General features: G+C 42.3%; 1 protein-coding gene across 3 annotated transcripts; it reads left to right on the top strand.

Annotated features, from left to right (window-relative positions):
* The first annotated feature begins 5,594 nt into the window (after positions 1 to 5,594).
* On the top strand, positions 5,595 to 12,713 carry mrps33 (mitochondrial ribosomal protein S33). Of its 3 annotated transcripts, none has more exons than XM_084330224.1 (3): positions 5,595 to 5,773; positions 6,207 to 6,513; positions 11,717 to 12,713. In XM_084330224.1, exons 2-3 carry the CDS (start codon positions 6,299 to 6,301, stop codon positions 11,820 to 11,822), a joined length of 321 nt encoding a protein of 106 aa, XP_084186350.1. In that variant the 5' UTR covers positions 5,595 to 5,773; positions 6,207 to 6,298; the 3' UTR covers positions 11,823 to 12,713. The 3 variants fall into 3 exon arrangements, with proteins under 3 accessions (XP_084186350.1, XP_084186349.1, XP_084186351.1); XM_084330223.1 differs by having other exon boundaries at positions 6,297 to 6,513; positions 11,717 to 12,710; XM_084330225.1 differs by having other exon boundaries at positions 5,596 to 5,626; positions 6,297 to 6,513; positions 11,717 to 12,712.

The following is a 12,713-nucleotide window of genomic DNA, read 5'->3' as shown; positions in this document are numbered from 1 at the left end:
TCAAACCCAATGGGGTTGCACAGAGCCTGATTGATTAACAACAAACAATTATCAAAATATACAATGGATTGAGTAGTAACTTACATTACTCAGCAAGAACACAGTGAAGTCAGCTCAGGTTTTAGAGAAATGAGTGCACAGGCAAATGTATTTAAACAAGCTTTGCCTCTGACTGATTGGACTAATTACCACAGGCTGCTCAAGTCAAACCCAATGGGGTTGCACAGAGCCTGATTGATTAACAACAAACAATTATCAAAATATACAATGGATTGAGTAGTAACTTACATTACTCAGCAAGAACACAGTGAAGTCAGCTCAGGTTTTAGAGAAATGTGTGCACAGGCAAATGTATTTAAACAAGCTTTGCCTCTGACTGATTGGACTAATTACCACAGGCTGCTCAAGTCAAACCCAATGGGGTTGCACAGAGCCTGATTGATTAACAACAAACAATTATCAAAATATACAATGGATTGAGTAGTAACTTACATTACTCAGCAAGAACACAGTGAAGTCAGCTCAGGTTTTAGAGAAATGTGTGCACAGGCAAATGTATTTAAACAAGCTTTGCCTCTGACTGATTGGACTAATTACCACAGGCTGCTCAAGTCAAACCCAATGGGGTTGCACAGAGCCTGATTGATTAACAACAAACAATTATCAAAATATACAATGGATTGAGTAGTAACTTACATTACTCAGCAAGAACACAGTGAAGTCAGCTCAGGTTTTTGTTTACATTTATATAATGTATTATTCTATATTATACTTCTATATAATTTCTATTTTATTATAATATAACTAAATCATACTATTTATACTACACCATATTGGTGCAGTATTATACAATATTTTAATATATTATTATTCTATGTTACGCTGCTATATACTATAATACTGTACTCATACTGGCCTACACTGCCATCTCTCTTGTCCCCCAACCAGGACGGATGAGAGTAAGTGAGCAACACTGGTCTTTTTGGGGCAAACAGATTCATACCGGCTGCAGTATCCGAGCGAATAGGGAGGGAGAGAAGAGGGAGAGATGGAAGAGGGGAGAGTACTGTCCAGAAAGATGTATTTTTTAATAAATACAGAGGATGTATTCATTATTAGCTGTTATACAACTATGTGGCATTTATATAAATATACTCCCAACTCTATATCCTCCTAACTCTGTATGATATCATGTACAATAGGGCTGTATACGTTACATTTAAATATTTACATTTATATATATATATACAGTATATAATTTTTCTTACCATATATATCTATCCACATCTGTCTGTAGCCTACATACCTGCATATAATCCGTTTTACATATCTGTAGATATCCCTTACCTCTTACTGGTTATGCTGCTGCTGGCCAGTATGAATTACTGCCATATGTCTTTATACCTGTATCACTGTACATATTAATACTACAACTCTGTACATACATCTGCACTATTAGTTACTTAGTAGTACTAATTTATATATTGTATACCCAGTTTAATCACCTGTAGGCTACATTGTATAATTGAATGTCAGTGTGTTCAGTTGAAAGTAAGCCTCTATAGCCCTACATGGCACTTCACTGGGTGACATAGCGCTGTGTCACACTGTCCTGCTAGTCACTGTCCTCTAGTCACTGTCCTGTTAGTCACTGTCCTCTAGTCACTGTCCTCTAGTCACTGTCCCCGAGTCACTGTCCTCGAGTCACTGTCCTCCTAGTCACTGTCCTCTAGTCACTGTCATCTAGTCACTGTCCTCTAGTTACTGTCCTCTAGTCTCTGTCCTCTAGTCACTGCCCTCCTAGTCACTGTCATCTAGTCACTGTCCTCTAGTCACTGTCCTCTAGTCTCTGTCCTCTAGTCACTGTCCTCTAGTCACTGCCCTCCTAGTCACTGTCCTCTAGTCACTGCCCTCCTAGTCACTGCTCTGATTTTATTTTATTATGGATCCCCATTAGCTTGTGCCATAGCAACCAGCTAGTCTTCCCGGGGTCCACACAAAAAAAACAATTATTATTGCAAAACAAAATGATTAAAAGTCAGTACTCAACACACAATGCATAATGAAACTAACAATTAAGATGGCTAAAATTACATGCAAGAAAACAAAAAAAATAAACAAAATACTTTACAGTGTCAAATACAATTTAAGATTATTTTAAAAAGTGAATCTACTGTAAATGCAGCAGAGTTTTTGAGGCAGGTTATTCCAAAGAGTTAATGCTCTAAAAATAAAATATCTCCTTAAAGCGTTGGTTTTTGGGCCTGGCAAATCAAGCTGCCCACTACTGGAACCTCGAGTCTAGTGTAATGCTGCATGCACACTGCACAGTATTACTAAAAACAATCTGTTTATGTATAAGAACCACCAGGGTAAAAAATCGCGCTGAGCCGTGGATGCACTCCGAAATACTGGCCGCTATGAAAACCTGAGACAAAAAATGAGTTTTGTAAAAGTCAGTCAAAGCTTACCAAAAGCACGAGCAGTGAACTCTAAGCCCACGTGACTGAACTCAAACTGGAAAGAAACAGACTAAGAAACGACGTAAACTCCATGATCAAAACTGCAAAAAAGAATTTCATCAATGTCAAAACTGAGGAAAACAAAAACAAACCACGTGAACTTTGGAAATGACTCAATAATCAACTAGGCTGCAGTAAAAAACTTAAAACCAGATTCTCAAACATAAACATAAAAACGGACAACACGCTCATCACAGACAAGCTAGATGTAGCCAATTACTTAAAAATTTTCTTCACAAACATAGCCACAACACTGGTAAAAAACTACCCTCCCACTCAGGGCTTTATGGGGTAGAACACATAGTAGCTTACTACAAAAACCTAGGGGTCCACAAGGACGACTTCAAGCTGGAAATGGTAACAACAGATGAGGTACTCAAAAAACTGAGCGTCCTCCAACCTAACAAGGCCACTGGCCATGACAACATCCCCTCCAAATTCCTCAGAGACTCAGCAGCCGCCATCACCCCAGTCATCACACACATAATAAACCTCTCCATAAAACAGGGACACGTCCCCAAGGACTTAAAAATTGCGAGGGTAACCCCTCTGCACAAAAAGGGCAGCAAATTAGACCCAGGCAGCTACCGCCCTGTTTCTATTCTCACCTCCATCTCGAAAGTCATGGAAAAAATAGTCTACGAACAGGTCGAAAAGTACCTAGCGGAAAAAATCGAATCTACGAATTCCAATCTGGCTTCAGAACATCCCACTCCACTGACACATGCCTTCTCTATTTGAACGACCACATCAAACAAGAGGTGGATGCGGGCAAATACTGCGGCATGGTCATGCTGGACCTACAAAAGGCCTTCGACACTGTCAATCACTCCATTCTGATTGACAAACTAAAAGCAATTGGTTTTGATAGTCTATCAGTGAGCTGGATGCAATCCTACCTTGAGGGGAGCGAACAGATGGTGGAGGTAAACGGTACCCTATCCCCCCCCCCCCTCACAGTGAGCTGTGGTGTTCCACAAGGAAGCATACTAGGACCGCTACTGTTCCTAATTTATGCAAATGACATGTCGTCAGCTTGTGACTGCAACTTGTTCCTGTTTGCGGACGACTCAGCCCTGCTGGTCTCTGACAAGAACAAGTTACAGGTTGAAAAAACCCTCAGCTCAGAACTAGGCAAAATCTGCATATGGCTCGCTGATAACAAACTATCATTACACATGGGCAAAACAGAGTCCATTCTCTTCGGTTCAAATAACAAACTCAGCAAGACCAACGGCTTCTCAGTTACAGTGGGTGACAATATTGTCACAAGGAAAGATGAAATTACCTACCTGGGTTCCATCCTAGAGGCTAATCTCTCCTGTGACAAAATGGCATCCAATGTAATAAAAAAAAGTCAACCAACGAACTCGATTCTCTGGTAAACAAGAATACCCTGAAAACTCTGGCAGGAGCACTCATTCAAGGGTACTACGACTATGCTTGCACCTCATGGTACCAAAGCACCTCAAAGGCGCTAAAAACAAAATTACAAATATCTCAAAACAAACTGGTCAGACTACTGCTTGACCTTACTCCTAGAACCCACCTCACCCCTGCCCACTTTGACAACCTAGGATGGCTTAGAGTAGACGACAGAGTACAGCAACTTGCAACTTGCCTGGTCTACAAGATACACTACACGACCAAGGTACCAATGTACATGTTAAAATACTTCCCAAAGGTCAGTGAATACCACGATCACAACACCAGAGGGAGCTCCACAAATCATGTTAAACCCAGATTCGGCTCAAACAAGGGACTAAACACGTTTTGCAATTATGCCACATCAATGTGGAACGCCCTACCCAAAGCTGTAAAGGAATGTGAATCTCTACCCACTTTCAAAACCACTCTCAAGGAACACCTACGGGAGACTGCAATTAGAAACTGGCCCCTGTAAATGTCCTAACCCAACCCCCTCCAATGTACAGTAATTTACCTAGTATGGTTGTCAATATTCCAATGTACAGTTTTGCTTGTTTGTACAGTGTTTCCCCCGCCCCCAACCCCCTCCAATGTAAATTACCTAGTATGGTTGTCAATATCCCAATGTACAGTTTTGCTTGTACAGTTGTACAGTGTTCCCCCCCCCCAACCCCTCCCTACCCAACCCCCCCCCCACACAACCCCACCCAACCTCCTCCAATGTACAGTTTTTACGTCAAATGTATATACTCCCTTTTCTGGACTATTTTTGTATCACAAACAGTACTGTATTTGCAAATCTGGTATGTCATAAATGTATAGATGTAGCAGTACTGTCTATCTGTATGTCATGTATGTCATATATGTCCTGATGAATTGAAAATGGGGGACCCTGATGTAAACAAGACGAAAGTCTTTCTCTGGTCTGCATCCCCTTAACAATTGTGTGTATTGAGCTGTACTGTATTGTACCCATTCTGCAATCTGTTAATAAAGTTTCCAATCAATCAATCAATCAATCAATCAATCAATCAATCAATCAATCAGGAGCCTTTCACTACAGTCTTGATGCAACCCCCCCCCCCCCCCCCCCTCTGTTTCTTCGTATGTGGCGCCCTCTTCTGGTAATACATGGATGTAACTTATTGAAACACTTCAGATACCATTCAGAGAGAACATTTGAGACAACCAATGAATAAGGATTTCAAAACAATAGGGGAAACAAATGTATCTTATGCTGTTAAACTTTAATTTAGTTAAATGTCATTAGGCCTAAAATTGAAAATGTTGACGCGGTGCTGCTAATCGAAACGGCCACACGACGTGCGGAACTGTATGCACGAGCAACTGCATTGCACGGGTTTTTTAACAGGAACGGACCTTTGGTTGGCGTTAGAATCCATCTTCTACAAGTACAACAGCAAGGGCATCATTTTATTTACATGTGCATTGACAACTACGTTGTAATTATTTGATGTACATAAATGCGCTTACATTTAAAAAAGCATATGTACTACATATAAAACAATCATATGTACAATTGATTTAAAGCATAAAAGACTTAGACTTAGTCTTAGACAGCTGGCCAATCAACCTTTTGGAAAATGCGTCATGCGCACTAAAGCTTACTTTCGGTGTATGCGATTTAACACTGCGTCAACGGCGTGTGCGTGAAGGTTAGCTAACCTCCTTATAAGTTATAACAAACATAACAGTCAATCAAATTAAGGATTTAGACCATTACGTTTCCCTGAAATGTTACATACTGTAAATGTAAGTGTCTTGACCCTTGTATAACTGGCTACAATCATCTCGGGATACAGGTATGTGTCATCAACTCGCTGTTTCTAAATTTCTATAAACCCTGTCACTCATGCAATTCTAAATTGAGACCGTTACGATATTTCTGTGGCTGGCTAAACGTTTTTTGTTTTTTTTTGCAATGCAATGAATCCTTGGTACACCTATTTAAAACATAGGAAAATGCCGTAGATACAATATTACCGCAGCCTCAGAGCCAGGTCCAGCAGGCTCAAGGACTCGTACTTTCATCAAGCCACCAGACTTTAGTCATTCAGATTTGATTGTATATTTATGTATTTTAAGTACTTTACGTTGATTGTATTCTACAGTTGCACTTTTTATTAACCACTCAGCACTGTCACCCTTTTCATACATCATTAATTATTATGCTTGTTTCTATTGTGTTTTTGCTGATTGGATTGTTCTATTGTTTATTTTATTGCCATGCTGTAGGTCGAGGGGGCAATACCCAGGAATCTTGCTCTTTTTTTGTACGAGAAATATGACAAAGATGCAACAATAAAGCTGAATCTGAATTTTCAGAGATGGCCAACCTCTCCAGTTACGCTATCCGCATGGGGCGTCTCAGTGCCCGCATCTTTGGGGAAGTTGTACGTCCAACGGATTCCAAATCTATGAAGGTGGTCCAGCTGTTCAAAGAGCCTCCCCGGGCCCAGCGGAAGGAGGTGTACGACTGGTACCCCCAGCACCAGATCTACTTTGCCATGACCCAGAAGTTGAGGTTCCTGGGTCTATTTAGGTAACCATATTATGCAGTTGTTGTAATGTTATTTCAATGTTTTCAAACCCCATGGTTGCAATTCGTTTTGTGGATATCTAGAAAGATCCATCACATCTCGGCCAATAGGCATCAGATTTGCTATATTACAACTTAAATGATAGGACAGTCTGTTGACTCTGTTCTTGCCGTCAGTGCAGGTGCAGCCTGCAGGTACAGTACCTGAATGAATGAATGAATGAATGAATGAATGAATGAATGAAAACATTATTTAACAGATTGCAGAATGGGTACAATACAGTACGGCTCAATACACACAATTGTTAAGGGGATGCAGACCTGAGAAAGACGTTTGTCTTGTTTCCATCAGGGTCCCCCATTTTCAATTCATATAGACATTTATGACACACAAAACATACATGACATTTATGGCATGGGGACATATAGGTATTTAGTACTGATACATTTGACATAAACGGTATTCAAATATACAGTACTGTTACCCCTAGATCCTGACAGAGTATATACATATGATGGGGAGGGGACTGTACATTAGGAGGGGGTGGGCGGGTGGGAGGGAATATATACATGCGGTGGGGAGGAGACTGTCTATTAGGAGGTGGTGGGGGTTTTGGGCATTTACGGTGGCCAGTTTCGAATTGCAGCCTCCCGTAGGTGCTCTTTAAGAGCGGTTTTGAATGTGGGTAGGGATTCACATTCCTTTACAGCTTTGGGTAGGGCGTTCCACATTGATGTGGCATAATTGCGAAACTTATTTAGTCCCTTGTTTGAGCCGAATCTGGGTTTAACATGATTTGTTGAGCTTTGGTGTAGTGGTTGTGGTATTCACTGACCTTTGGGAAGTATTTTGACATGTACATGGGTACCTTAGTCGTATAGTGTATCTTGTAGACCAGGCCCATTGCAAGTTGCTGTACTCTGTCGTCTACTCTAAGCCATCCTAGGTTGTCAAAGTGGGCAGGCAGGGGTGAGGTGGGTTCTGGGGGTAAGGTCAAGTAGTAGTCTGACCAGTTTGTTTTGTGATGTTTGTAATTTTGTTTTAAGCGCCTTTGAGGTGCTTTGGTACCATGAGGTGCACGCATAGTCGTAGTACCCTTGAATGAGTGCTCCTGCCAGAGTCTTCAGGGTATTCTTGTTTACCAGAGAGGAGATCCGGTACAAGAATCTAGTTCGTTGGTTGACTTTTTTTTATTACATTGGATGCCATTTTGTCACAGGAAAGATTTGCCTCTAGGATGGAACCCAGGTAGGTAATTTCGTCTTTCCTTGTGACAATATTGTCACCCACTGCAACTGAGAAGCCGTCGGTCTTGCTGAGTTTGTTATTTGAACCGAAGAGAATGGACTCTGTTTTGCCCATGTGTAATGATAGTTTGTTATCAGCGAGCCATATGCAGATTTTGCCTAGTTCCGAGCTGAGGGTTTTTTCAACCTGCAACTTGTTCTTGTCAGAGACCAGCAGGGCTGAGTCGTCCGCAAACAGGAACAAGTTGCAGTCACAGGCTGACGACATGTCATTTGCATAAATTAGGAAGAGTAGCGGTCCTAGTATGCTTCCTTGTGGAACACCACAGCTCACTGTGAGGGGGGGGGGGATAGAGTACTAGTATCATTTACCTCTACCATCTGTTCTCTCCCCTCCAGGTAGGATTGCATCCAGCTCACTGATAAGCTATCAAAACCAATTGCTTTTAGCTTGTCAATCAGAATGGAGTGATTGACAGTGTTGAAGGCCTTTTGTAGGTCCAGCATGACCATGCCGCAGTATTTGCCCGCGTCCACCTCTTGTTTGATGTGGTCGTTCAAATAGAGGAGGCATGTGTCAGTGGAGTGGGACGTTCTGAAGCCAGATTGGAATTCGTAGATTAGATTTCTTTCCGCCAGGTACTTTTCGACCTGTTCGAAGACTATTTTCTCCATGACTTTCGAGATGGAGGTAAGAATAGAAACAGGGCGGTAGTTGCCTGGGTCTAATTTGCTGCCCTTTTTGTGCAGAGGGGTCACTCTCGCAATTTTTAAGTCCTTGGGGACGTGTCCCTGTTTTATAGAGAGGTTTATTATGTGAGTGATGACTGGGGTGATGGCGGCTGCTGCGTCTCTGAGGAATTTGGAGGGGATGTTGTCATGGCCAGTGGCCTTGTTAGGTTGGAGGGCGCTCAATTTTTTTAGTACCTCATCGGTTGTTACCATTTCGTGGTCATCTTTTTGGACCCCTAGGTTTTTGTAGTATGCTACTATGTGTTCTACCCCATAATGCCCTGAGTGGGAGGGTAGTTTGTTTACCAGTGTTGTGGCTATGTTTGTGAAGAAGATGTTTAAGTAATTGGCTACATCCAGCTTGTCTGTGATGAGCGTGTTGTCCGTCTTTATGTTTATGTTTGAGAATCTGGTTTTAAGTTTTTTACTGCAGCCTAGTTGATTATTGAGTAATTTCCAAAGTTCGCAGGGTTTGTTTTAGTTTTCCTCAGTTTTGTCGTTGATGAAATTTCTTTTTGCGGTTTTGATCATGGTGTTTACGTCATTTCTTAGTCTGTTTCTTTGAATTTTTAGTTCAACCACGTGGGCTTGGAGTTCACTGTTTGAGCTTTTGGAAAGCTTTGTCTGACTTTTATGAAGTTCAGAGCATTTTTTTCTCTGGTTTTCATAGCGGCCAGTATTTCAGTGTGCATCCATGGCTCAGCGCGATTTTTAACCCTGGTGGTTCTTATGGGTGCCATGTTGTTGAGTATTGCTGTGAATTTTGTTTTGAATCCAAGCCATGTTTCTTCAACCTGTGTACCACTGAGTTCATCTGACCAGTCCAAGCTCCCCAGTTCTAGGTTAAAGGCCTCTCTAGAGTAAGTTTTGAGGTCTCTAGATGTGACTGTTTTGTGACAGCCGGCCTTCTGTTTTAGCTTTTTGCGGGTACAGAAAATCATATAATGATCACTTAACCCGCATGCTATCACCCCTTTATTGGAGATCATGGACTTGTCAGAGGTCAAAATGAGGTCAATGGTGGTTTGTGTCGAATCACATACCCTTGTGGGTTGGGTGATTAGCTGGCTGAAACCGTGCAGATCAGAAAATCTACTGAAGGCCTTGAAGACGGGTGCTGCGATAAGATGAGATATATTGATCCCCTTGGGGAAATTTGGGCATCATAGCAGCATGGGGGAGGGGAGGTATAAAGATATAAATATAGGCAATAAAATCAAATCTGAATATACAAATATAAACTGCATACACAAGGTGCAAGTGAGGGTCTGTACCCTAACTGGCATGATTTACGTCATACGTTGTAGTCCGTGCAGGTTTTGGTGTTAAGAGTCAGACACACTTAGAGGTCAGACTACATTCCTAATAGTTATCGAGTTCTGCAGCTGTTGGTTCTCCAGCTGCTGGCATACAAGAACTACGGGGCACGGGGCGGCTGGGTGGCGCAGCAGAGATTGCGCTCGTCACCAATGCAAGAGACTCCGGTCTCGAATCCTGGTGTCAGCATTGCCTCCGGCTTAGGCCAGCCGTCATACTATCTCAATTGACAGAGGTAGCGGGTGGAAGTCGATGGGTGGGGATTGGACGTTGTGGACAGCGACCCCTACAGGTCGGTTGGGGGACGCCTGCACAGCAGAGACGGGAAGTAGCAGGGGTAGTGTGAGCCTCCCATGCGTTACTCCTCGCCACTGAGAGTCCACGCTGTCTGGTGAAAAGATGTGACAGGCTGCCTCCTCGTGTACCGGAGGGGACATGTGATGCAAGGCTTCTATCCTCACTACAGCCGACCAGTGGGAGGCATAGTCGAGCAACGTTCAAGACAGGGGAGGGGAGAATTGGAAATACAAAATTGGGATGGGAGAAAAATAGAAAAAATAAGGAGAAAAAGTCGATATAAAATAAAAACTACAGGGCATGACTGAATTGTGAAATATTTGCCTTCTACATGTACACAGCCTGCCTACAGTGGGATGTAAAGCCCATTCGTTTTGTGGTGCTCATAAAAAAAAAGGGAGGGATTCTGGTTATTCAAGGTAAAAAAATATAATAAACTAAAAGATTTCAGGAGAGGATTTACACCAAATCTTTCTGTCAAACACAATAGCCGATCAATACTGTGATAAAGTGAAAGTGTACACAGGAATACTACTGGCATACACACCCAGCAGGGCTTGGGCTGGACCTTTTCATTCATTCATTTATCCAATCTTTATTTAATCTTGATAGATCGTTGATGGCAAGGCCTCATCTACAATGGTACAAGCAGGCTATTCTCGGTCCTCGCTCCACAATGGTGGAACCAACTTCCCACCACAGTCGGGACAGCCGAAATACGGCCAATTTTCCACTGCCAACAAAAAATGCACTTCAATCAATATCTGAAATTAAGAAAGCAATGTATCAGATAAAAACCACTAACCTTCATACTGTCTTTTACTATTATGCACTTTGCTACTAAATAATCTTCCTTGCCTACATTACTACCTACTATGCTAATATGTCTAGTCTACTACTATGCACTCAATACTATAGCACTCAAGCTCCACACTGTTTGATGAACAATGTTACTTACCCTTAGCTGCCAGAGTTGTACCCTTCCTGCTGACTTGTACAGAACTTGTAAGTCGCTTTGGAGAGAAGCGTCAGCTAAATGACAAAATGTAAATGATGTTGAGAACATAATACAGCAACACAATGAATGCAAAAACAATACAAGGGAGGAAAATCTATTAAAAACAACTGCAGAGCGGTTAAAGATTGAAAGCAGATAACCCATTCGTTTTTAGAGTGCGTTGTAAGGCACTTCATCTGTCGGGGCTCAAGCTAAAAGCAGACCGCGTTCAGTGGGAATTCTAGGTTCGAATTGACACCGTTTGACGAGCAATCTTACTTACCCCTTAGCTGCCACCCTTCCTTCGTGCTCATGAATGTAGATGGATGGGTTGATGTTACATAGTCATTGAGAATCCTGATGGCCTGGGGATAGAAGCTCCTTTTGAGTCTCTCTGTACCGGCCACGAAACAACGGTAGCACTTGCCTGACCACAGCAGTGCAAAGAGGCAGTGGTTTGTTACCCCTTAGCTGCCAGAGTCCTTCCTGCTGACTTGTTCTACAGAACTTGTATAAACCGACGGATAAAAGCGTCAGCTAAATGACTAAATGTGAATCTTGTTTCTATGATGATGCAGCCCATAATAACACTAGCTTCTCCCTGATTCTCACCAGAGATGAACACGAGGACTTCAAGGAGGAGATGCGGCGGCTGAAGAAACTGAGAGGGAAGGGGAAACCTAAGAAAGGAGAAGGAAAGAGAGCGAGCAAGAAGAAATGACCCAGACGAGATCTTTAATGGGCATATGGGACTGTTGTTTGTTTATTGACCTTACCCCGTCCACGGCTGTGACCGCCAGACGCCCACTGTCCGCAGAGGACTGGACATTCTCCTGAATGCAGTTTGATCCATCAAGGATAATAATACGGGTGACCGTCAAGCATCGATATTAACTTTACCTTCGACAGTCTCAGAGATTCAACGTTTATTGCCGTACCAACTGCAGACCGTTAGGACCGTTTCTTGGTACTTTATATATAAAAACAGATGCCAGTGCTATATCACATCTCTCTGCCAGAGAGGACGACCCTAGATCTTTGATCGGGCCCCAAAATAATCACTCCCGATCCTACATGAACCGCATGTAGGTTCTGTCTGCGCCCGAACCACGAGCCTGGATCCTGGCGGGTCGGGTCAGATTTGTTTGGGGCCCAATCAAAGCTCTAGGGGCCTGACAGAGATGTCGTATAGCACTGGCATCTGTTTTTATATAAAGCCATTGTTGGGAGATCTTCCCCCTGATTACACTTCATCATTAGACTGGACCAAGTGACACGCGTACGCCTGAGTGGAAATGTGTCCGTTCGTTATTGTTTGACGCGGTCGCTGGATGAAAGTGTGAATATTATCAAATCTATATGTCTTTCCTGTCATATTTAGCAGGTTTGCAACAATAAAAGGCAAATCTTAATAAAAATAAAACTGCAACATGACAACACATCATCGTAGTAACGGCAGCATTGTGTAATTATGGAAGAAAAATGTGTTGTAGAACAATCAAGTTCAAGTTCAAGTTCTTTAATAGTTGTCATACAGAAGTACAGAATACTTTCATACAAAATGCTTCTTACTGTTACGCTCCAGAGACTGTGCTAGACAAGATAGTATCAA

The sequence above is a fragment of the Notolepis coatsorum genome (assembly GCF_963971535.1).
Source record: "Notolepis coatsorum genome assembly, chromosome: 15".
Taxonomy (NCBI): Eukaryota; Metazoa; Chordata; class Actinopteri; order Aulopiformes; family Paralepididae; genus Notolepis; species Notolepis coatsorum.
This window is presented reverse-complemented; position numbering and strand designations above follow the sequence as displayed.